This window comes from Papio anubis, chromosome 20 (assembly GCF_008728515.1).
Source record: "Papio anubis isolate 15944 chromosome 20, Panubis1.0, whole genome shotgun sequence".
Taxonomy (NCBI): domain Eukaryota; kingdom Metazoa; phylum Chordata; class Mammalia; order Primates; family Cercopithecidae; genus Papio; species Papio anubis.
This window is the reverse complement of record NC_044995.1, coordinates 44,788,426-44,812,911: the sequence shown is the minus strand read 5'-3', so window position 1 is coordinate 44,812,911 and position 24,486 is coordinate 44,788,426. Positions and strand designations below refer to the sequence as shown.

At 49.4% G+C, this 24,486-nt stretch overlaps 1 protein-coding gene across 3 annotated transcripts in view; it reads left to right on the top strand.

Annotated features, from left to right (window-relative positions):
* Positions 1 to 677: 677 nt before the first annotated feature.
* The window catches only part of VAV1 (vav guanine nucleotide exchange factor 1), an 80,220-nt gene continuing 56,411 nt past the window's right edge, over positions 678 to 24,486 (top strand). For all 3 annotated transcript variants that reach the window (XM_031660048.1, XM_031660047.1, XM_031660046.1), the window contains exon 1: positions 678 to 1,015. In XM_031660048.1, coding sequence (XP_031515908.1) covers positions 812 to 1,015 — 204 coding nt within the window. In that variant the 5' untranslated portion in view covers positions 678 to 811. The remainder of the gene's footprint in view (positions 1,016 to 24,486) is intronic.

Genomic DNA, 24,486 nt, shown 5'->3' with positions numbered 1-24,486 from the left:
ATTTGAGCAAAGACCTGTAGGGGTGAGGGAGCTAGCTGTGAAGTTGCTTAAGGTGGAGGACACAGCCCATGCAAAGGCCCTGGGGCAGGGCCATATGTTCCTGGCACGTTGGAGGAAGAGTGAAGAGGCCCATGTGGCTGAAGCACAGTGAAGAGGGGGAAAGAGGGAGTGGGGCGGGCAGGGACGGAACTGGGCAATTCAAGCAGGGTTTTGTGGGCCTTGGGGAGGACTTGGGCTTGTCCCTGGAGGAAAGTGGGAGCCATAGAGAGTTGTGGGCAGAAGAGGGGTGTACCGTGACTCAGATGCTCACAGGCAACCTCTTGTGGTGGCTGCAGGGAAGACAGACTGTGGGGGACAGGGGCTGGAGTCAGGAGACCAGCTGAGTGATGATGGGGCTGGACCAAACCGAGGAGGGGGTGAGAAGTGGGTGAATTCTGGGTATATTTCAGAGTGTCACTGCCGCTGTCTGCATATGGAGGAAGCACGCCCATCTCATAGTCTAGCTGGCCTGACTCCCCCAGCCCCCCAACTCCCCGTGCCCAGGCCTGTGTCGAGTGGGCGGAAGAAAGAGATGTCAGATTCTGCATGGAAGGGGTGGGGTGGGGCTGGGCCGCAGGTGCTCCCCCAGCTCCCCCCCCCCACCCGCCCCATGGCTCCTCCTCCTCCACCCCCTCTCAGGGCAACAGTTACAGGCAAAGAAGAGGAAGTGGTAGCACTAGCTGTCGCTCCACAGGCGAGCAGGGCGGGCGTGCGGGCGGGTGGGTGGTGGAGGCCGCGAGGGTGCACGACCGGCCCTGAGCAGGCAGCAGCCATGGAGCTGTGGCGCCAGTGCACCCACTGGCTCATCCAGTGCCGAGTGCTGCCGCCCAGCCACCGCGTGACCTGGGATGGGGCTCAGGTGTGTGAACTGGCCCAGGCCCTCCGGGATGGTGTCCTTCTGTGTCAGCTGCTTAACAACCTGCTACCCCATGCCATCAACCTGCGTGAGGTCAACCTGCGCCCCCAGATGTCCCAGGTGAGCCCTCCGCGGGCAGGTGTGCTGAGGGTTGGAGACGGGGCTCCTCCCCGGGGCTGACAGTGGAGGGGTTGACGTGCTCCACCTCTGGGCCTGCAAAGGAGGAGGGATATGCTTACAGGTCCAAGGCTGGGCCAGGGGGTGGTCACAATCTGAGATTCTGGGGTAGCCTCCCCAAGCTTAACAGGACCCCTGTGTGGGTTCACGGGCCCTGAGTTGGCCCGCATCTAGGCTGAGAACTGGCAAACTAGGGGTTAACTCTCTCAAGCCCCAGGCTGCCTCTACTGCGGTTCATGCTCCCAAATAGGACCAACCAGAAGTCCCCGGGGAGCGCCTCAGAACCCCCAGGGTGGCCATTGGGTTACCTGGGGCTTTGGACTCCTTTGACCCCCAGAGTCTGGATGTGGGGGAGGAGCCTCCGCCAACATCTTCCCCGACATGTGTCTCCTCCTCCCGGGCCCTGGGCCCCTTCCTTCCCCTTACATCTTCCTTCCCCTTGGCTTCCTGCCTAGGCCTGGGGCAGCGTGGGGCAGGTGGGGGGCTGTGGCCCCAAGGATCTGAGCTTCCTCGCTGTATCCATCTCAGGGGAGACAGTGAGGCAGGGTCCAGTCCTGGGCTTAGAGAGTGGGTCCTGAGGTTTTGGTGCCTGGAATAGCTGCATTTTCTCAGCAGGGATTTCTGCAGGGGCCCAGGCTGGAGGGGTAGTGGCAGATTTGACTGTGACTGCATGAGCCTGGCTCAGGAAATATATTCAAATCCCTATTTGAATGTGGTTGGGTGGGCGTGTGATGTGGCTGTGTGATGTTTCTGTAGCATCTCATCTGGTTCCCCAGGGCTGCTGGGTGGGAACAGGGAACGGGGCAGGGCTGGTGGAGTCCCATCTGCTCTGGGATGAAAGGAGATACAGCCCTATCCTGGGGCCTGGGGGACACAGTCTTGCCCTGAGGTCTGAGGGGAGAGCTCCCATCTGGTCTGGAAGGATAAGTTAGTGGAGATGGGCCCATGGGGGTGCCTGGGGGGTGGTTTTCAGGGGTAGGGCCATTGGTGGAAGAGATCCATGGGTCTTTACTCCTTCTGTGGTTATTTTTTAATTAATTAATTAATTTTTTAAAGACAGGGTCTCACTCTGTCACCCAGGCTGGAGTGCAGTGGCGCGATCTCAGCTCACTGCAACCTTAACCTCTCAGGATCAAGCAATTCTCCTGCCTCAGCCTCCCGAGTAGCTGGGATTACAGGTGCACGCCACCACACCTGGCTAATTTTTGTATTTTTAGTAGAGACGGGGTTTCACCATGTTGGCCAGGCTAGTCTTGAACTCCTGACCTCAAATGATCCACCTGCCTCGGCCTTCCAAAGTGCTGGGATTACAGGTGTGAGCCACCACGCCTGGCCGCTCCTTCTGTTTTTTTGTTTTTTGTTTTTTTTTGTTGTTGTTGTTTTATTTTTTGAGACGGAGTCTTGCTCTGTCACCTAGGCTGGAATGCAGTGGTGCGATCTCAGCTCACTGCAACCTCCACCTCCTGGGTTCAAGTGATTCTCCTGCCTCAGCCTCTTGAGTAACTGGGATTACGGGGGTGTGCCAACATGCCCAGCAGATTTTTGTATTTTTTTTTTTTTTTTTTTTTTAGTAGAGATGGGGTTTCACCATGTTGGCCAGGCTGGTCTTGAACTCCTGACCTCAGGTGATCCACCAGCCTCAGCCTCCCAAAGTGCTGGGATTACAGGCGTAAGCCACCGCACCCAGCCGATAGAATATAGACTCTCTAAGTTACTCATGAAGGATCCAAGGAGGAATACAAATGTAATTAGGAAAATATATAGACTCTTAATTTATTCTTGTATTTTGAGACAGAATCTTGCTGCGTTGCCCTGGCTCGAGTGCAGTGATGAGATCTGGGCTTACTGCAACCTCCGCCTCCTGAGTTCAAGCAGTTCTCCTGCCCCAGCCTCCTGAGTAGCTGGGACTACAGGCACCCACCACCATGCCTGCCTAATTTTTTTTTTTTTTTTTTTGTATTTTTAGTAGAGATGGGATTTTGCCATGTTGACCAAGCTGGCCTTGAACTCCTGACCTCAGGTGATCTGTCCACCTCGGCCTCTCGAAATGCTGGGATTACAGGCACGAGCCACCGCACCCGGCCCTTCTGTTTCTTTAGTGCCGGGGATTACACCATCCTCAGCTGTGATAGGGCTTCCCGAAAGGAGAAGGCACTCCCCCCACCAACCTAAGCATCCATCCTCTCTGGCCACAGCCCATCCCTGCTTTGCCTACATTTGCTCAATCTCCTTCTGGTTTCTAGGGCATGAGGAAGTAGTCATGGGATCTGTTAGGACCCATCTGTTAGACCTGGCAGGGAGTCAAGGTCTCCGTGATGCTTCAATAGCAGCTAATGGGAAAGTGGATAGACTTAAGGATGAACTTCCACTCCTGTGTGTGTCTTAACTAAAGCCAGTTTTTGGATGAAGGGCAAGGGTGCATGATGCTAATCCCTGGGAGAGCAGTTGCACTCCAAAGACAGTTCTAATCCTCTGTAACAGGGAACAGCGGGAACCCAGGTGGGTTCAGGCTTTATGCAAGAGGGGACATTTGTGCTGGGATTTTGAAGAGTAAATAGGAGTTTTTCTCATTGTTCTGGCTTCCTGTGCCCAGCTGTATCAGGCTCTAGGCTGGGCAGGGGTGTACCTGGACGCTTTCCCTCTGGGAGGGGGCACATTCCTGTCCCTACTCATTTTGTCGCCCTTTGAAGCTCGGCCCTGTGTCTGGTATATAGTGGGGATGTATGTGGGAAGGTAAAAGGTATTGACAAGAAGCCCAGAGGAAGCTGCCACAGGAACAACCTCTCTAGGTTTCTGGGTGCCTAACTGTCCACAGATTGAAGCTGGAGCTGTGAATGCCCCATGGGCTGTGAAAGGGTGGAGGGAAAAAGGAAAGGTGCTTCTGCGGAGGAAATGGCATAAATAAAGGTGTGCAGGCTGGAATGAGAATTCTTCCCAGTTTCTGTCATTTCTCTTCAGAGTCCCTCTCTTTTTTCTCAGTTGTTTCTTGAGAAGAGGGTGGAAAGAATATATCCATCCATCCATCCATCCATCCATCCATCCATCCATCCATCCATCCACCTACCCACTATTCATTCACTCATCTATCCTCCACCATTCCATCCAGCTTCCACTCTATCCATCCATCCATTTTATTCATCCATTCCATCCATTCCATTCATCTATATCTATCTTATCTTATATCCATCCACTTCATTCATCCATCCACTTCATCCATTTCCATTTATCCATTCATTCATTCATTCACTCTATTCATCCATCTGTTTCATCCATTCATCCATCCATCCATCCATACCTACCTACCCACCTAATCAGCTTCTACCTATTCATCCACTTCATCTATCCTCCACTATTCATCCATCTGGCCCATCCATCCATCCATTTATCCATCCATCCATCCATCCATCCACTCATCCATCCATCTATCCATCCATCCATTCATTCACTTATCCATCTGCTCATCCATTCATCTATCCACTCATCTATCCATCCATCCATTCATCCATCCATCCACCCACCCATCCATCCATTCATCCACCCACCCATTCATTCATCCATCCACTCATCTATCCATCCATCCATCCATCCACTCATCCATTCATCCATCGACTCATCCATCCATCTATCCATCCATTCAATCACCCACCCATTCACCCACTCATCCGTCCATCCACTCATCCATCCACCTATCATCTATCTACTCATTTATCCATCTATCAATCTATCCATCCATCCATCTATTTTTCCCTCCATCTATCCATCCATCCACCCATCCACACACCCACCCATTCACCCATCCACCCACCCATCTATCCATGGATCCATCCATCCACTAATCTATCTTTTATTTTTTATTTTTATTTTTTATTTTTACGGAGTCTCGCTCTGTTGCCCAGGCTGGAGTGCAGTGGCGTGATCTCTGCTCACTACAACCTCTGCCTCCCAGGTTCAAGCAATTTTCCTGCCTCAGCCTCCTGAGTAGCTGGGACTACAGGCACCCACCACCACGCCCGGCTAATTTTGTATTTTTAGTAGATATGAGGTTTCACCATATTGGCCAGGTTGGTCTTGAACTCCTGACCTTGTGATCCGTTCGTCTCAGCCTTCCAAAGTGCTGGGATTACAGGTGTGAGCCACCGCACCCAGCCCATCCATTCATCTATCTGTCATCCACCCGCCCACCCACCCATCCTTCCATGTACTCATCCATCCTTCACCTCATCCATCCATCCATCCATCCATCCATCCATCCACCCACCCACCCCATCCATCCCTCCACTCATCCACCCATCTACTCATCTATCCATCCATCTACCCATCCATCCATTCATTCATCCATTTATCTGTTCATTCATCCATTCATCCATCCATCCATCCATCCATCCATCCATCCATCCATCCATCCATCCATCCAACAGTGACAAGGTCTGCCAGGCCCTGTTCTTGGTGCTGGGGACAGTGTGAATAGCACACACACCCACACACACACATACCCCTGTTGTTGAGGAGCCTGCATTCTAGTAGGGGAGGCTGACAGTGAGGAAATAAGACAATGTATAAGACATCAGGAGGTGCAGGAGGTGGTATGTACTGCTCTGGAGAAAACAAAGTGGAACAGGGTATGCAGGGGGCACTTTGATGAATGAGGAGGGCTAGTGGTAAGGTGACATTGGAGCAGAAACCTGGGGAAAATTAAGGAATGAACCATGTGGATCTGGGGAAATGGTGTCCCAGACAGTGGTTACTGCCAGTGCAAAGGCCCTGAGGTAGGAGCTAGTCAGTGCCTGTATGTTCAGGGCAGTGACTGGCCCAGCTGGTGGGAACGGTAAAGGAGGTCAGATTGGAGTGAATCTCCAAGCAGCTGGTCCCCTTGAGATCTGAGGCCCAGGGAGAGGATGATACCATCATGAGAAGCCACAGCTATACCAAGACACCCAACTCTCCATTATGATTTTTTTTTTTAAATGAGACAGAGCCTTGCTGTCTCCCAGGCTGGAAGGCAGTGGCACAGTCCCAACTCACTGCAGCCTTCACCTCCCAGGTTCAAGCAATTCTCCTGCCTCAGCCTCCTGAGTAGCTGGGATTACAGGCAACTGCCACCACGCTGGGCTAATTTCTGTTGCCCAGGCTGGAGTGCAGTGGCATGATCTTGGCTCACTGCAGCCTTCACCTCCCAGGTTCAAGCGATTCTCCTGTCTCAGCCTCCTGAGTAGCTGGGGCTACAGATGTGTGCCACCATGCCTAGCTAATTTCTGTATTTTTAGTAGAGACAGGGTTTCAGCATGTTGGCCAGGCTGGTCTCAAACTCCTGACCTCAAGTGATCCACAGGCCTCGGCCTCCCAAAGTGCTGGGATTACAGGGGTAAGCCACCACGCCCAGCCACCACTGTGCTCTTGAAGTCCAAAATCTGGGCTGCAGAGATGGAACTTGAAGGCCAAGAGACCGGAGAGGAAAGAACAGATTGTTGAAAAAAGATCCACCAGGACCTGGGAGCTGGTTAGACCTAGGATGTGGGCAGGTGCCGGGGACAAGATGATGTTAAGGTCCCCAGCATCAGTGAATAGTGGGGAGAGGGTGGGACAGTTAAGAGTAGGGGGTGGACTGGGGAGTGGGGTGGGTGGTGGCTTAGGAGAGCCACACCTCGGTTCAAATTCTGGTACCACTGCTTCCTGGTTTCACCTCTCTGAGCTTCAGTTTCTCCATCTGTGAAACACAGATAAAAACGCCACCTTTTAAGGTTGGGCGGTGGCTCACGCTTGTGGTCCCAGCTACCCAAGAGGCTAAGTGGGGAGGATCACTTAAGCCTGGGCTGCAGTGAGCTGCGATGGCACCACTGCATTCCAGCCTGGGCAACAGAGAGAGACTTTGTCTCAAAACAAAAGAAAACCCGATTTTGCCTGGGTGTGGTGGCTCATATCTGTAATCCCAGTACTTTGGGAGACTGAGGTGGGTGAACTGCTTGAGTTCAGGAGTTCAAAGCCTGGTAACACGGTGAGACACCATATCTACTTTTTTTTTTTTTTTGAGACGGAGTCTCACTCTGTGGCCCAGGCTGGAGTGCAGTGGCGCGATCTCAGCTCACTGCAAGCTCCGCCTCCCGGGTTCACAACATTCTCATGCCTCAGCCTCCCGAGTAGCTGGGACTACAGGCGCCCACCACCTCGCCTGGCTAATTTTTTTGTATTTTTAGTAGAGACGGGGTTTCACCGTGTTAGCCAGGATGGTCTCGATCTCCTGACCTTGTGATCCTCCCGCCTCGGCCTCCCAAAGTGCTAGGATTATAGGCGTGAGCCACCGCGCCCAGCTTTTTTTTTTTTTCCTTAAGAGACAGAGTTGCTTTGTCGGCCAGGCTGGAGTGCAGCGGTATGATCACAGCTCACTGCAGCCTCCAACTCCTGGGCTCCAGCAACCCTCCTGCCTCAGCCCCTCGAGTAGCTGGGACTACAGGTGTGCATCAGCATAGTTGGGTGATTTTTTTATTTGTCTGTTTTTTGAGACAGGGTGTCGATCTGTCACTCAGGCTGAAGTGCAGTGGTACGATCACAGCTTACTGCAGCCTCAGGCTCCTGGGCTCAAGCAGTCCTCCTGCCTCAGCCTCCCGAGTAGCTGTGACTACCAGTGTGTGCCAGCAATACCTGGCTACATTTTTTTATTTTTTGTAGGGATGGGGTTTTGCTATGATGCCCAGGCTGGTCTTGAACTCCTGGCCTCAAGCAATCCTCCCACCTCGGCCTTCCATAGTGCTGGGATTACAGGCATGAGCCACTGCACCCGGCCAGAATAGGGGTTCTTATCTCCATCCTCCCGTAACAGGAAAGATGACACACGCCACCCACTGCTCTGTGCCTGCTTTCCTCACTCATCACCTTGGCAGTCTTTCCAAGTCAGTCTGTAGAGATTATAATTATTCTTTATAACATGACTGTGTATTCCATTTATTTTAAGAAAGACTTGTACTTTGCTTGCTCTGTGCTAGACATTAGTCTAAACGAGGGAGGGGCCTGGCTGGGTGCAGTGGTTCAGGCCTGTAATCCCAGCACTTTGGGAGACCGAGGCAGGAGGATTGCTTGAGTCCAGGAGTTAGAGGCCAGCCTGGGCAACAGAGTGTGACCTCGTCTCTGTAAAAATGAAAAATAAAAATGAAATAAAGCTGGGGGCTGGTTTTGGTGGCTCATGCCTGTAATCCCAGCTGTTTGGGAGGCTGAAGCGGGCAGATCACCTGAGGTCAGGAGTTCGAGACCAGCCTGGCTAACATGGTGAAACCCTGTCTCTACTAAAAATACAAAACAGCTCAGTGTGGTGGCGTGCGCCTGTAATCCCAGCAACTACGGAGGCTGAGGCAGGAGAATCACTCGAACCCGGAAGGCGGAGGTTGCAGTGAGCCGAGATCACATCACTGTACTCCAGCCTGGGCAACAGAATGAGACTCCATGTCAAAAATGAAATTAAATGAAACAATTACAGCTTCCTTTTTTTTTTTTTTTTGAGACGAGGTTTTGTTTGCTTTGTCCTCCAGGATGTAGCACAGTGGTGCAATGGTTCGATCAGGGCTCACTACATTCTCAATCTCCTAGGCCCGAGTGATCCTCCTACGTCAGCCTCCCCAAGTAACTGGGACGACAGGAGCATGCTACCATGCCTAAGATTTAAACATTTTAAAAAATATTTTTAATTTTTGTGGGTACATAGTAGATACATATTTATGGGGTATACGAGCTATTTTGATACAGGCATGCAATATGACATAAGCACATCATGAAGAATGTTTTCTTTTAATTAATTAATTATTTTTGAGATGGAGTTTTGCTCTTGTTGCCCAGGCTGGAGTGCAATGGCGCGATCTCAGCTCACTGCAACCTCTGTCTCCCGGGTTCAAGCGATTCTCTTGCCTCAGCCTCCCGAGTAGCTGGAATTACAGGCACCCACCATCATGCCCAGCTAATTTTTGTATTTTTAATAGAGACGGGGTTTCACCATGTTGGCCAGGCTGGTCTCAAACTCCTGACCTCAGGTGATCCGCTCGCCTCGACCTCCCAGAGTGCTGGGGTTACAGGTGTGAGCCACTGTGCCTGGCCCAATTATAGCTCCTAAAAAACAATAATAACCTCATCCATGGATCATTTTCCAGCTCCTCTGCTGTGTGATCTTGGGCACGTTAGTAAACCTCTCCGTTTCCTGGTTTCTCATCTGTACAATGAGGATGCTAAATCCCTATTTATGGCATCGTTATGGGGGATAAGCGAATTATTATAAAGAACTTAGAAAAGTATTTAGCTGCATATACAGTCGTGTGTTGCTTAATAAAAGGAATCGGTTCTGAGAAATGCATAGTTAGGTGGTTTCATAGTTGTGTGAACATCGTAGAGTACATTTAAACAAACCTAGATGGTACAGTGTACTGCACACCTGGACGATATGGTATAACCTATTGTTCCTAGGCTACAAACCTGTACAGCATGGGACTGCACTGAATACTTACCATTGTGTTACAAGATTTCTTTTTTCTTTTCTTTTCTTTTCTTTTTTTTTTTGAGACAGAGTCTCACTCTATTCCCCAGGCTGGAGTGCAATGGCGTGATCTCGGCTCACAACAACCTCCACTTCCTGGGTTCAAGAGATTCTCCTGCCTCAGCTTCCCAAGTACCTGGGATTACAGGCATGTGCCACCACATTCAGCTAATTTTTTTGTAGAGACGGGATTTCACCATGTTGACCAGGCTGGTCTTGAACTCCTGACCTCAGGTGATCCGCCTGCCTCGGCCTCCTAAAGTGCTGGGATTATGGGCATGAGTCACCATGCCCAGGCAATTTCTTATCATTTATACCACATTTTATACAGAGATTTCTTATCTTTCTTTTGAGACAGAGTCTCGCTCTGTCACCCAGGCTGGGGTGCATTGGCACGATATCTGCTCACTGCAACCTCTGCTTTCGGGGTTCAAGTGATCCTCCTGCCTCAGCCTCCTGAGCAGCTGGGACTACAGGTGCACACCACCAAGCCCACCATTTTTTAAAGTAGAGATGGGGGTCTCACCATGTTGCCCAGGCTGGTCTCAAACTCCTGGCCTCAAGAGATCCTCCCACCTCGGCCTCCCAAAGTGCTGGGATGATAAGCAGGAATCATCGTGCTCCGCCCAGCCCTTGTGTTTTCAGTTTTCAAATTTTAAGACGTTTTATTTTGTCAACGGAAGTGCTAGCCAATCTTAGTGTTTTTGATAGATATTGCCAAATCGTTAGCCGTCTGGGATGGTTTCCATATGAATTGTTTCAATTATACCACCACATGCCAGACAGAGGACCGGCTTCTCTGCCCGCCTCCCCGACAGACGGTTCTGTTGTAAGATTCTGGAGTTTTTCCAGCTGGATGGGTAATCAGTGGAGCTCATTAAGGCTCAATTTACATTTTCTCTTATTCCGAGTGAAACTGAACCTCTTTCCTTATGTTTAAGAGCTATTTATATTTTCTTCCCGTGATACAATCTCTGTTCATATTACTTGCTTACTATTGTTGTCCTTTCTAGAACTACTGACCTTTTCTCTTACTGATTTTTTTTTTTTTTTTTTTTGAGGCTGTTTCTCTGTTGTACAGGCTGCAGTATAGTGGCGCGATCTCAGCTCACTGCAACCTCCGCCTCCCAGGTTCAAGTGATTCTTGTGCCTCAGCCTCACAAGTAGCTGTAATTACAGGCATGCACCAAGATGCCCAGCTAATTTTTGTATTTTTAGTAGAGACAGCGTTTCGCCATGTTGGCCTGGCTGGTCCCAAACTCCTGACCTCGAGTGATCCTCCCGCCTTGGCCTCCCAAAGTGCTGGGATTACAGGCATCTCTTAGTGATTTTTAGGAGCTCTTAATATATTAGGTTGACTTAAACTGTAAATCAGGTATTTGCTAGCTTTGTGGTTTTGGAGAAAAAAATAATTACTTAACCTATCGGACCCCCGATTGTCTTATCTATAAAACGGGAAATCTATAAAATGGGAATGTTGGCCGTGCACACGGCTCACGCCTGTAATCCCAGCACTTTGGGAGGCTGAGGTGGGTGGATCACCTGAGGTCAGGAGTTCAAGACCAGCCTGTCCAACATGGTGAAACCCCGACTCTACTACAAATATAATAATTAGCCGGGTGTGGTGGTTGGCACCTGTAATCCCAGCTACTCGGAAGGCTGAGGCAGGAGAATCCCTTGAACCCAGGAGGCGGAGGCTGTAGTGAGCCAAGATTGCACCACTGCACTCCAGCCTAGGCGACAGAGTGAGACTCCAACTAAAATAAATAAATAAATAAAAATAAAAATAAAATAAAATAAAATGGAAATGTTGATAGTACCTTTATTTCAGAGTTGTAGGATTAAACGTGATAAATAAATTAATTTCCCAGCACGGCAATTAACATATAGCGAGTGCTAAATGAATGAGAGTCATTATTTTTGTTAATTGAATTCCATCAAGTCCGAGCGACCTGTAGGCAATGGTGTGTAAGTCAGGGTATGTATGTTAACTGCTGTAACAAATTGCATCATTTTGCCAGGCACAATGGCTCACGCCTATAATCCCAACACTTTGGGAAGCCAAGGCAGGCTAATCGCTTGAGGCCAGGAGTTCGAGACTAGCCTGGGCAACACACAAGACCCCCATCTCTACAAAATACCAACCAACCAAACAAACAAAAATATTAGCAGGGCATGGTGGCATGTGCCTGTCGTCCCAGCTACCTAGGAGGCTGAGGCAGGAGGATCGCTTGAGCCTAGGAGTTGGAGGCTGCAGTGGGCTATGATTGTGCCACCGCAGTCTGGCCTGGGTGACAGAGGGAGACCCTGTCTCGGATGAAAAAAAAGGCCAGGTGTGGTGGCTCACGCCTGTAATCCCAGCACTTTGGGAGGCTGAGGCAGGCGGATCATGAGGTCAGGAGTTTGAGACCAGCCTGGCCAACATGGGGAAATCTCGTCTCTACTGAAAATGTGTAAATTAGCCAGGTGTGGTGGCAGGCACTTGTAGTCCCAGCTACTCGGGAGGCTGAGGCAGGAAAATTGCTTGAACCTGGGAGGCGGAGGTTGCGGTGAGCTGAGGTCATGCCACTGCACTCCAGCCTGGTGACAGAGCAAGACTCCGTCTCAAAAACAAAAACAAAACAAAACAACAACAACAAAAAACCAAACCCTCAAAACACAAAACCAAATTACATGCCTTCAGTGATAGTGAGAGTTTACTTCTTGTTCTTGTCACAATTCAGTTTGGGTCAACCTGGGGGTTGGAAGAGGAGGGCTCTATGTTATAAAGTCACCCTGGTGCCCAGGCTCCATCATCTTATGGTCTTCGCTTCCCCAAGGCCCTTGCAGTCTTGGAGTCTTTTCTACTGGAGAAAGAGCGCGATGAAAGAATTTCACAGGCCAGGCCGGGAAGTGGCGCCACCACCTCCATTCTTCTTCTTTTTTTTGTTTTGAGATGGAGTTTCTCTCTTGTCGTCCAGGCTGGAGTGAAATGGCGCGATCTCTGCTCACTGCATCACTGCAACCTCCGCCTCCCGGGTTCAACTGATTCTCCTGCCTCAGCCTCCCAAGTAGCTGGGATTACAGGCATGCACCATCACACCTGGGTAATTTTGTATATTTTTAGTAGAGACGGGGTTTCTCCATGTTGGTCAGGGTGGTCTCGAACTCCCGACCTCAGGTGATTCGCCTGCCTCAGCCTCCCAAAGTGCTGGGATTACAGGCGTGAGCCACCATGCCCGGCCTCCATTCTTGTTATTGGCCAGAACTTGGTCATATGGCTCCATTTAACTACCAGGGACACTAGGAATGTGGTTAAACTGGAGCTGGGTGGGGATCAAAAGGAGATAGGTTGGTTGGATGCAAAGAAGTCAGTGCCCTAGAACCTCAGGGTAATGCCTAGCTGGCTCCAGAAATCAGGTATGGATGGGGGTTTCATGAATGCAGGTCTAGGGCCGGGCATGGTGGCTCATGCCTGTAATCTTCGCACTTTGGGAGGCCGCGACAGGAGGATTGCTTGAGGCCAGGAGTTCCAGACCAGCCTGGGCAACATACCAAGGTCCCGTCTCTACAAAATATAAAAAAATTAGCCCAGCATGGTGGTGCACGCCTATAGTCTCAGCTACTCAGGAAGTTGAGGCGGGAGGATCGCTTGAGCCCAGGAGTTCGATGCTGCAGTCAGCTATGATTGTGCTACTGTACTCCAGCCTGGACAAAAGAGTAAGACCCTGTCTCTAAATATATCTATGCAGGTCTGTGGAAATCTCAATGGAATGTAGAATGAGAAGGACCTGAGCCAAGGCCATGGGGGAGGAATTCAGTTGGGGATGAGGGGGCTGGGTGACAGCAAACCTCAGCAAAATGGGTTGGGCTGATTGGAAAACCTCCTTTTACCTTGCTGGCTAGGGCGAACAGGAGGGGCGCCTAGGGGGGTCAGCACTTGGCACCGCCCTTCCTTTCCATTCCATTCTGTTCTTTTTGCTTTAGAGACAGAGTCTCACTCTTTCTCCCAGGCTGGAGTGCAGTGGCACAATCTTGGCTCACGGCAGCCTCTGCCTCCCGGGTTCAAGCGATTCTCCTGCCTCAGCCTCCTGAGTAGCTGTGATTACAGGCATTCACCACCACACCTAGCTGATTTTTGTATTTTTAGTAGAGATGGGGTTTCACCATGTTGGCCAAGCTGGTCTCAAACTCCTGGCCTCAAGCGATTCGCCCTCCTCAGCCTCCCAAAGTGCTGGAATTACAGATGTGAACCACCATGCCCAGCCTCCATTCTGTTCTATTCACTGACCTCCTCTCTCGGTCCAGTGCTGGGCAACGTCACCTTTCAGGACTTTGACAGAGGATGCTGGAAATCTCTGTCCCTTCCCTACTCACAGCCCTCCCTGGTTCTCCACTGCCCTTGGTGAAAAAGACAAACTCCTCACTGTAGCCCACAAAGGCTTATGCATTTGGCCTCTGTCCACCTCTCAGCCCTCCCCTGCTCCCTCTCTGCCCATTGCTCTCTGTACTGCAGCCACATCAGCCACCCAGCACAATCCAGCCTCAGGGCCTTTGCACTGCCTCTTCCTTCTTCAGGGATTCCTCTTCCCTCAGGTGTACACTGTGAGTGTTCTCTTATCTCCTCCTCAGGTTTCTCTTTCTCTCTATCCGTCTCTTTTTTTTCGGAGAAGGGGTCTTGCTCTATTGCCCAGGCTGGAGTGCAGTGGCGTTATCATAGCTCACTGCAGCCTCCAACTTCTGGGCTCAAGTGATCCTCTTGCCTCTGCCTCCCAAAGTGCTCGGATATAGACATGAGCCACTTCGCCTCTCTCTTTCTTTCCTTTCCTTTCTTTCCTTTCTTTCCCTTCTTTCCCTTCCCTCCCTTCCCTTCCTTCTCTCCCTCTCTTTCTTTCTCTTTCTCTCTCCCTCCCCTCCCCTCCTCCTCCCCTCCCCCCTCCTCCCCTCCTCTCCCCTCCTCCTCCCCTCCCCCCTCCTCCCCTCCCCTCCCCTCCTCCCCTCCCCTCTCCTCCTATCCCCTCCCCTCCCCGTCCTTTCCTTCCTTCTTTTTTAATGGAGTCTCTGTCTATTGCCCAGGCTGGAGTGCACTGATGTGATCTCAGCTCACTGCAACCTCCGCCTCTTAGATTCAAGCGATTCTCTTGCCTCAGCCTCCCAAGTAGGTGGGATTACAGGCATGAGCCCGTGTTGGCCAGGCTGGTCTCAAACTCCTGACTTCAGGTGATCTGCCCACCTGGGCCTTTCAAAGTGCTGGGATTACTGATGTGAGCCACCGCACTTGGTCAGCGGCCCGGTCCCTTTTCTTCCTTTCTTCCTTTCTTTGCTGAGATGGAGTCTTGCTCTGTCACCCAGGCTGGAGTGCAGTGGCATGATCCCAGCTCACTGCAACCTCCACCTCCTGGGCCCAAATGATTCTCCTGCCTCAGCCTCCCGAGTAGCCGGGACTACAGGCACGCACCACCATACCCAGCTAATTTTTATATTTTTAGTAGAGATGGGGTTTCACCATGTTGGCCAGGCTGGTCTTGAACTCCTGACTTCAAGTGATCCGCCTGTCTCAGCCTCCCAAAGTGCTGGGATTACAGGAATGAGCCACCACGCCCAGCCCAGATTTCTTATCTGAGAGATCTTCCAGTGTTTCTAGATAATAAAATCATAGATTTCCCCCTCCCAACTTCCCATTCTCTTTCATGTTTTACTTTTTTTCCACAGCACTTACTGCTCTCTGATCTGTCATAGTTTTTACTTATTTGCTTATTAGCTGTTTTCTCCACTCGAATGTCAAGACAAGGATTTTTGTCTATTTTACGTCCCCCAGTGCTTTAGAACAGCACCTGGCACATAGTAGGGGATCAATTAATTATTTTTCATTTACCAAATGAATATATGATTCTAATTGCTTCATTCATTCACTTAACACAGGGGCTGGCAAATGATAACTCATCGGCCCAAGCTGACTCGTGTTTTAAAAATTATTTTAGCATGTGTCTGCAGTCCAAGCTACCTGGGAGGCTGAGATGGGAGGATCGCTTGAGCCCAGGAGTTTGAGACTGCAGTGAACCGTGATCCTGCCACTGCACGCCAGCCTGGGCAACACAGCAAGCCCATCTCTAAATAAATTATTTTTAAAAATTAAAAATACAAATTATGGCTGGTTGCAGTGGCTCACGCCTATAATCTTAAGATGTTGGGAGGCTGAGGCAGGAGGATCACTTGAGCCCAAAAGTTTGAGACCGGCCTGGGCAACATGGCAAAACCCCATCTCTGCAAAAACTACAAAAATTACCTGGGTGTGATGGTGCATGCCTATAGTCCCAGCTACTCAAGAGGCTGAGGTAGAAGGATCACTTGAGCCCGGGAGGTGGAGGCTGCAGTGAACCATGACTGCACCACTGCACTCCAGCCTGAGCAACAGAGTGACACAGGGTCTCAAAACAAAATGAAACAAAACAAAATAAAAATTTATTTATTTACTTTTCTTGTTATTGATTTGAAGTTTACTATTTCTATATTTTATTATTGTTATTATTTTTCATATTCCACATATTCAGAGAAACTTCTCTAGTAACAATCTATAAAAATGATCCCTGGAAGTAGAGTCTTACTGCTTTATTTTGAAAATAAAATGTAACCAATACACGGTCAGGCCCATTTGTCGACATACTATTTTATTTTATTTTATTTTTTTAATGGAGTCTTGCTCTGTCATCCAGGCTAGAGTGCAGTGGCCTTCAGGTCTGGCTGGCTCCAGGGGCTCAGGCAATATCTCAGGACATGTCCTCCCCACCCTTGATCTTTCCATCTCTTTCTCTATCTATTTTTTGTTTGTTTGCTTTTTTTGTTTTTTGAGACAGGGTCTCACTCTGTCACCAAGGCTGGAGTGCAGTGGTGCGATCTTGGCTAACTGCAACCTCCACCTCCTGGCCTCAAGTGATCCTCCCAACTCAGCCTCCTGAGTAGCTGGCACTACAGGTGCACACCACCATGCCAGGCTAATTTTTGTATTTTTAGTAGAGATGGGGTTTCACCAAGTTGGCAAGGCTGGTCTTGAACTCCTGACCTCAAGCAATCTTCCCCGCCTTGGCCTCCAAAAATGCTGGGATTGCTGGCGTGAGTCACCGCACCCAGCCCTCCATCTCTTACCTCTGCTTTCTTTTGGGTGTTTTCATTCATCCTCAGTCATTCTTTTCCCTCATGGAGGCAGATGAGGGTGACCAACTACTCCAAATTTATTTATTTATTTGAGTCTAAGTTTTGCTCTGTCACACAGGCTGGAGCACAGTGGCACAGTCATAGCTCCCTGCAGCCTCAAACTTCTGGGCTCAGGAGATCCTCCTGCCTCAGCTTCCCAAGTAGTTGGGACTGCAAGTGTGTGCCAACATGTCCAACTATTTTTTTAATGTTTTAAAAACATTAAAACATTCAATGGAGATGGACCTCACTATGTTGCTCAGGCTGATCTGGAACTTCTGGCCTCAAATGATCCTTCTGCCTCAGCCTCCCAAAGCTTTGGGATTACAGGAATGAGCCACCGTGTCCAGCCTCCTCTAAATTTATATTCTCATCACTCTGAGTTTGATGGAAAATAGGGGTGTTAACTTTCTGGTCACTGAAGCCAAGGTCTAGCATTATCCTTCATTGAACATGATTCTTTTTTTTTTTTTTTTTTTTTTTTTTGAGACGGAGTCCCACTCTATTGCCAAGGCTGGAGTGCAGTGGCACGATCTCAGCTCACTGTAGCCTCCGCTTCCCGGGTTCAAGCAATTCTCCAGCCTCAGCCTCCTGAGTAACTGGGACTACAGACACGTGCCACCATGCCTGGCTAATTTTTTTGTATTTTTAGTAGAGACGGGGTTTCACCATGTTGGCCAAGCTGGTCTTGATCTCCTGACCTTGTGATCCACCCGCCTCGGCCTCCCAAAGTGCTGGGATTACAGGCCTGAGTCACCGCTCCTGGCTTTTTTTTTTTTTTTTTTTTCCCAGACTGAGTCTTGCTCTGTCACCCAGACTGGTGTGCAGGGGCGCAGTCTCGGCTCAGTGCAACCTCCACCTCCTGGGTTCAAGCAATTCTTGTGCCTCCGCCTCCCTAGTAGCTGGGATTACAGACAGGTGCCACCACACCCGGCTAATTTTTGTATTTTTAGTAGAGACAGAGTTTCACCAGATTGGCCAGGGTGGTCTTGAACTCTTGACCTCACGTGATCTGCCCGCCTCGGCCTCCCCAAGTGCTGGGATTACAGGTGTGAGCCACTGCACCTGGCTGTTTGAACATGATTCTTTTTTTGTGTCGGGGGGTGGCTGGTCACATGTCTATTTCTGAACCAGCTGCTGTGGCCAGGAGAATACCATGCTCTGAAGGGCCAGGCCAGGGTCACGTGCCTATTCCTTGAGTTGAGGTTGAGGTGGCTTCCACAGGGGAACGTGAGGAACTGTTACCTCAGAAGGGGAAATAAGATGTCAGGAGGCAATCAGTGCTTATATGAGCACCGAGTTCTAAATTTAAGCCAGAATTTCCGATTCTCAGTCCTGTAGACATTTGGGGCCGGATCATTTTCTGTCCTGAGAGCTGCCCCGTGTATTCTGAAATGCTCAGCAGTATCCTTGGACTCTATCCATTTCACACAAGTAGCACCGCTCCCCAATATCTCCAGACATTGCCAAATGTCCCCTGGGAGGCAGAATCGCCCTGGGGGCGGGCAAACCACTGTTTTGGAGGGAGTGAGCTTGCTGTCTTGGGGAAGATCCAAAGAGACCTGATGATTACTGGCTAAGAACAGCAAAGAAGAAATTGAGGGCTTCTTTGAATTAGAATATTCATTTTAATTTATTTCTTTCTGTCTTTCTTTCCCTCCCTCCCTCCCTCCCTCCCTCCCTCCCTCCCTCCCTCCTTCCTTCTCTTTCTTTTTGTGTGTTTTTTTTTCACCCAGGCTGGAGTACAGTGCGATCTTGGCTCACTGCAAGCTCCGCCTCCCAGGTTCACACCATTCTCCTGCCTCAGTTTCCTGAGTAGCTGGGACTACAGGCGCCCACCACCACATCTGGCTAATTTTTTGTATTTTCAGTAGAGATGGGGTTTCACCGTGTTAGCCAGGATGGTCTTGATCTCCTGACCTCGTGATCTGCCTGCCTCGGCCTCTCAAAGTGCTGGGATTACAGGCGTGAGCCACTGCGCCCGCCTGCCTTCCTTCCTTCCTTCCTTCCTTCCTTCCTTCCTTCCTTCCTTCCTTCCTTCCTTCCTTCCTTCCTTCCTTCCTTCCTTCCTTCCTTCTCTCCCTCCCTCCCTCCCTCCCTCCTTCCTTCCTCCCTCTCTCTCTTTCTCTCTCTCTCTCTCCCCTCCCTCCCTCCCTCCCTTCCTTCCTTTCTGATGGAAGTTTCCTCTGTCACCCAGACTGGAGTGCAGTGGTGTGATCTCAGCTCACTGCAACCTCCGCATCAGGGGTTCGAGTGATTCTCCTGCCTCAGCCTCCAGAGTAGCTGGGTTTACAGGCACGTGCCAGCATGCCCAGCTAATTTTTGTATTTTTAGTAGAGATGGGTTTTGCCATCTTGGCCAGGCTGGTCTGGAACTCCTGACCTCAAGTGACCTGCCTGCCTTGGCCTCCCAAAGTTCTGGATTACAGGCATGAGCCACCGTGCCCAGCCTTATTTTTTATTTAATGGTGGGGAGAGGCCAGGCGTAGTGGCTCATGCCTGTAACCCCAGTTCTTTGGGAGGTTGAGGCAGGTGGATCTCCAACATGGTGAAACCCCGTCTCTACTAAAAATACAAAAAAATTAGCTGGCCATGGTGGCAGGCACCTGTAATCCCAGCTTCTTAGAGGCTGGGGCAGGAGAATCACTTGAGCCCAGGAGGTGGAGGTTGCAGTGAGCCGAGGTCATGCAACTGCACTCCAGTCTGGGTGAGAAAGTGAGACTCTGTCTCAAAAATAAAATAATAAAACAAAATAAAATAAATGCTGGGGAAAGGAAGAGGGGAGGAAGACTCATTTGATATTATTTTATCATCAGCAACAGGGGCTACACTGATTGCTGGGGTTACAGCAAAGGACATAATGGACACAGTTAATGCTTTTCCAAGTTCATGTCCTCATGAGGGAGGGGGCAGTGCTTTTGTTCCTTGTGGCTTTTGTAACAAAGGACCAGGGATTGATGGCTTAGAACAATGGACATTTATTCTCTCATAATCCTAGAGGCCAGAGGTCTGAACTCAAGATGTCTGCAGAGCTGCACTCCCTCTGGAGGCTTCAAAGGAGAATCTTTCTCTGCCTGTTCCTGCTTCTGGGGGCTCCAGGCAATCCAGGACAGGCGAGTTCCTAGATTGGGGCTTAGCCCGGGAGGGTTCTTGGCTTCACCCAGGAAATAATTCAAGGGCAAGCTGGTGGTGTCAGCAAGTTTTATTGAAGCAGCCATGCAGAGCAGCAGCAGAGGTACTGTTCCTTCCAGAGCAGGGCTACCCCACAGGCAGTGAGCTCAGAGTAGCAGCTCACAGGCAGTGCTGCAGGCATATTTATATGCATTTTAATTATATGCAAATCAAGGGGTGAATTATGCAGATATTTCTAGAAATAAAGTGATAACTTGTGAGTTATCAGGTCTTTGCCATGGAAAGGAGCGTCAGCTTCTGGGTGTTGCCATGGCAATGGTAAAATGACATAGCCCTGGTGGCCGTGTTTTATGGAGAGGCGCTTTTGCCTCTTCCCTGTTTTAGCTAGTCCTCAATCTGGTCCAGGGTCTGAGCCCCACCTCCAGAGTCGACTCCTGCCTCCTACGTCACATGCATCCTTGGATTGTGACTCCATCTTTACATGGTTTTATCCTGTGTCCGTGTGTCTCTTACAAGGACACTTGTCATTGGATTTAGGGCCCATCCGGATGATCCTGGATGACCTGGGTGGGTCTTAAATATCTCCTCATCTTGAAGTCCTTGAGATACCTCCTCATCTTGAAGTCCTTGAGTTATCCCCTAATCTTGAGGTCCTTGAGATATCTCCTCATCCTGAGGTCCTGAAGCTATCTCTTCATCTTGAGGTCCTTGAGATACCTCCTCATCTTGAGGTCCTTAAGCTATCTCCTCATCTCGAGGTCCTTGAGATACATCCTCATCTTGAGGTCCTGAAGCTCTCTCTTCATCTTAAGGTCCTTGAGATACCGCCTCATCTTGAGGTCCTTGAGATACCTCCTTATCTCAAGGTCCTTGAGATAGCTCCTCATTTTGAGGTCCTTGAGCTATATCCTCATCTCAAGGTCCCTGAGACATCTCCCCATCTTGAGATCCTTACCGTACATCTTACAAAGTCGTTTTCTCCAAAATACATTCACAGGTCACCTTCACAGGTTCCAGGGATTTGACCTGGATGCATTGTTTCAGGGGGCCAGACCCATTCCAGACAGTAAACAAATAGACAGACAAAATGCTGGCACGTTGTAATAAATATCACAGATGAAACAAACCCAGGGATCAAGGGGAAGGAGAAGAGGAGGGCATGCTTTCTGGAGGGTGGTCAAGGAAACCTGAGAGCTGAAGGAGGAGGAGCCAGCTCTGGGAAGCATGAGGCAGAGAGGGCAAAGACTGTGCAAATGTCCTAAGGTGAGAAGAATCAGAATGAAGGAGCTTCTGGAAGGAAGGGAGTGAGTGGAAGGAGAATAGTAAAGAATGAGGTTTAGGAGGAAGGCACTTAGTTAAAGTGGCTATGGGGATGTGTGTGGAACTTAAGGGGGATGGGAAATCCTTGGAGCATTTAAGCAGATCAATGGTTTAGAGGCCCCTGACCAGGTGTGGTGGCTCATGCCTGCAATCCCAGTGTTTTGGGAGGTTGAGGTAGGAGGATCACTTGAGGCCAAGGGTTTGAAACCGTCCTGGACAACATAGTGAGATCCCACCTCTACAAAAAGAAACAAAAAAAGCAGAGGGATCTGGAAAAAGAAGTTTGATGAAGGCATCCCCATAAGAAGTGATGGTGGCCTTGACTGGGAGTCAGGAGTCATGGATCCAGCTCACATTTTCATTGAGGAGGAAGGGTGGGGGTGGATGAAAAGAGGTGGATGAAAAAAGGAGGCAGGTCTCATATTCCAGGAAGCCAAGAATTTAAAAAAAAGAGAGAGAGAAATGAAATGAAATGAAATGAGAAGAGGAGGCAGGGTGGTGTCTAGGTTTGCAGCTTATGGACTTGCGTGAATTAGGGTATCTTCTACTGTGGTGGGAAGACCAGGGGAGGAACAGGTCTTGGAGAGTTCGATCAAGCTAGGGAAGGAAGGCAGTACAGCATAATGGCTAGCACATGGTTCTTTTTTCTGTTTTGTTTTGTTTTGTTTGTTTGTTTTTGTAGAGACAGGGTCTCACTATGTTGCCCAGGCTGCTCTTGACATCTTGGGCTCAGGCGATCCTCCCATCCCAGCCTCAATTTTGGGATTACAAGGCATGAGCCACCATGCCTGTCCAGTGCATGGTTCTTAACTACGAGGTGAGGGGAGTAACTCTGTCCTTCCAGAGGACATTGGGCAATGCCTGGAGACAGTTTCAGTTGTCACTACTGGAGGGCCGGGTGTGCACTGGTATCTATTAAGTAGAGGCCAGAGATGCTTCTGAGTGTCTTCCAATGCCCAGGACAGGCCCCTCTCCCACCAAATGTCAACAGCACTGAGACCGAGGGACTCAGTGCTAGGCACATGGACTCCAGTTGCTTGGGATGTCCAGGTTCCAGTCACAGCTGTGGGATCTTGGACAAGTTATCAAATGCTTCAAGAAAGGACCATATATCAAAAGTGACCCCAAATGCAGAAGGAGCTAAGACACCAAAGAATGCAGCAGACAAATCCTGTTTGTTGGTAAAGGGTGATTTGTGGGGGAGCTTATGGATGGAAACATGGTCTTGGGCGGTGGCAAGACAGGTACTTCTCTGCACCATTACCTCGCAGACCCAGGGCTTATATAGTATAGGAAAACGTGCAGGACAATTAAAGGCAGCCCTCCAGAACAGGCAAGAACACCATGTGCATCACAGCCTATAATTTGTATGATAATATCAAGTTTGCTTTGATATGTTCTTACACTAGGGACAGCAAATAACGTAGAACTCAGGAGATGTTCCCGGGACTGGGGTTAATCAGAAGTCAACATGGTGATTAGCATCCAAGATGGGGCCACTTTTGTCCGCACACAGAACCGCTCCGTGACCCAGTTTCCCCATCTTACCATCAATGGTGATAAAAATAGTCCCTACCTTATAGGGTTGTTATAAGACTTAAAAATGAGGTAATAATTGTAAAGTTGTAAAGTGCTTCAAGCAGTATCTGTTAAGTGATTGGTAAATAAATCATTGGTAAATGATTTACCAGTGATATTGATAAATGATTTATTTACCAATAAATCAACAGTAAATTATTTATTTACCAAGGGTAAATTTCACTCATTGATAAATGACTTATTGGTAATAAATCAATTATCAGTTTTTTTGTTTATTGGTAATGAATCATTTATCAATGAGTGAAATTATTTGGGACAAAGAAGAGACAGGGGAAAGAGGTGGTCTGAGGGTTGGGCCTTAGGTTGTAACAGCATAGAAACATTGGGGAGAGGAGAATACAGTGACTGAAGAGGAAAACCAGGCCAGGCGTGATGGCCTATGCCTGTAATTTCAGCATTTTGGGAGGCCAAGGCAGGAGGATCACTTGAGCCCAGGAGTTTGAGGCTGCAGTGAGCTATGATTGCATCACTGCACTCAAGCCTGGGCGACACAATGAGATTCTGTCTCAAAACAAAACAAAACAAGACAAAGAGGATAACCAGATGGGTGTGGTGTCAAGAGACCAATGCCGTTGAGAGGAGTAGATTCAGAAAGTGTCATGAATAGCAACAAAAACAATAGGTCACTTTAATGAGCACCCACTATGTTCAGGTGTTGTTCTAGGTACTTAATACTTATTAACACTTTTGAATTTTCACAACAAATCCATGGTGTTGGCACAATCATATATTTAGGTTATTAGTTATTGCTGTGAAACAAAGCACTCCAAACTGAGTGATGTAAGAAAAACATAGGCCGGGCGCAGTGGCTCACGCCTGTAATCCCAGCACTTTGGGAGGCCGAGGCACGCGGATCACAAGGTCAGGAGATCGAGACCACAGTGAAACCCCGTCTCTACTAAAAATACAAAAAATTAGCCGGGCGCAGTGGTGGGCGCCTGTAGTCCCAGCTACTCAGGAGGCTGAGGCAGGAGAATGGCGTGAACCCGGGAGGCGGAGCTTGCAGTGAGCTGAGATCATGCCACTGCACTCCAGCCTGGGCGACAGCGTGAGACTCCGTCTCCCAGGAAAAAAAAAAAAAAAAAAGAAAAACATGATTTTTGATTCTCACAGATTCTATGACTCAGGAATTCAGACAGGGTATAGTGATGATGGTGTCTCAGCTCCATGGTGAGAAACCTTGACTTTCTGGGAACTAGAATCCTCTGGAGGATTCTTTGTCACATGATGGGTGTCTGGGCTAGGAGGACTTGAGGCTATGCTCAGTTGGGGCTATTGACTGGAGCACTTACCTGTGGGCTCTCCAAGCGGCTTGGGCTTCCCCACAGCATGGCGACTAGGTTTCAAGAAACCCGGAAATAGAGCAAGTATTCCTCCAAAGATCAAGCCAGAAGCCGCAAGGCGTTCTTCTAACCTACTTGGAAATCACGCAGTGTCACTTCACTGCGGTTTTCGCGACAAGAAGCCATACACTGGATTCTCTCTTCCTACCCTAGGCACCAGCAAGGACCTCCAATTGGCTGAACTTATCTAGGAAGCAGGGTGCAAAGGAGCCTGGGAAATGTAGTTCTCTTCCTGGCAGCGCAAAACAAAGGAAGGGGATGGGTCATTAACCAATCAAGTTAATGACCTACATGAACCTTGAGCAAATGGCTTTCCTTCTCTGAGCCCTGTGTACCGCTCGC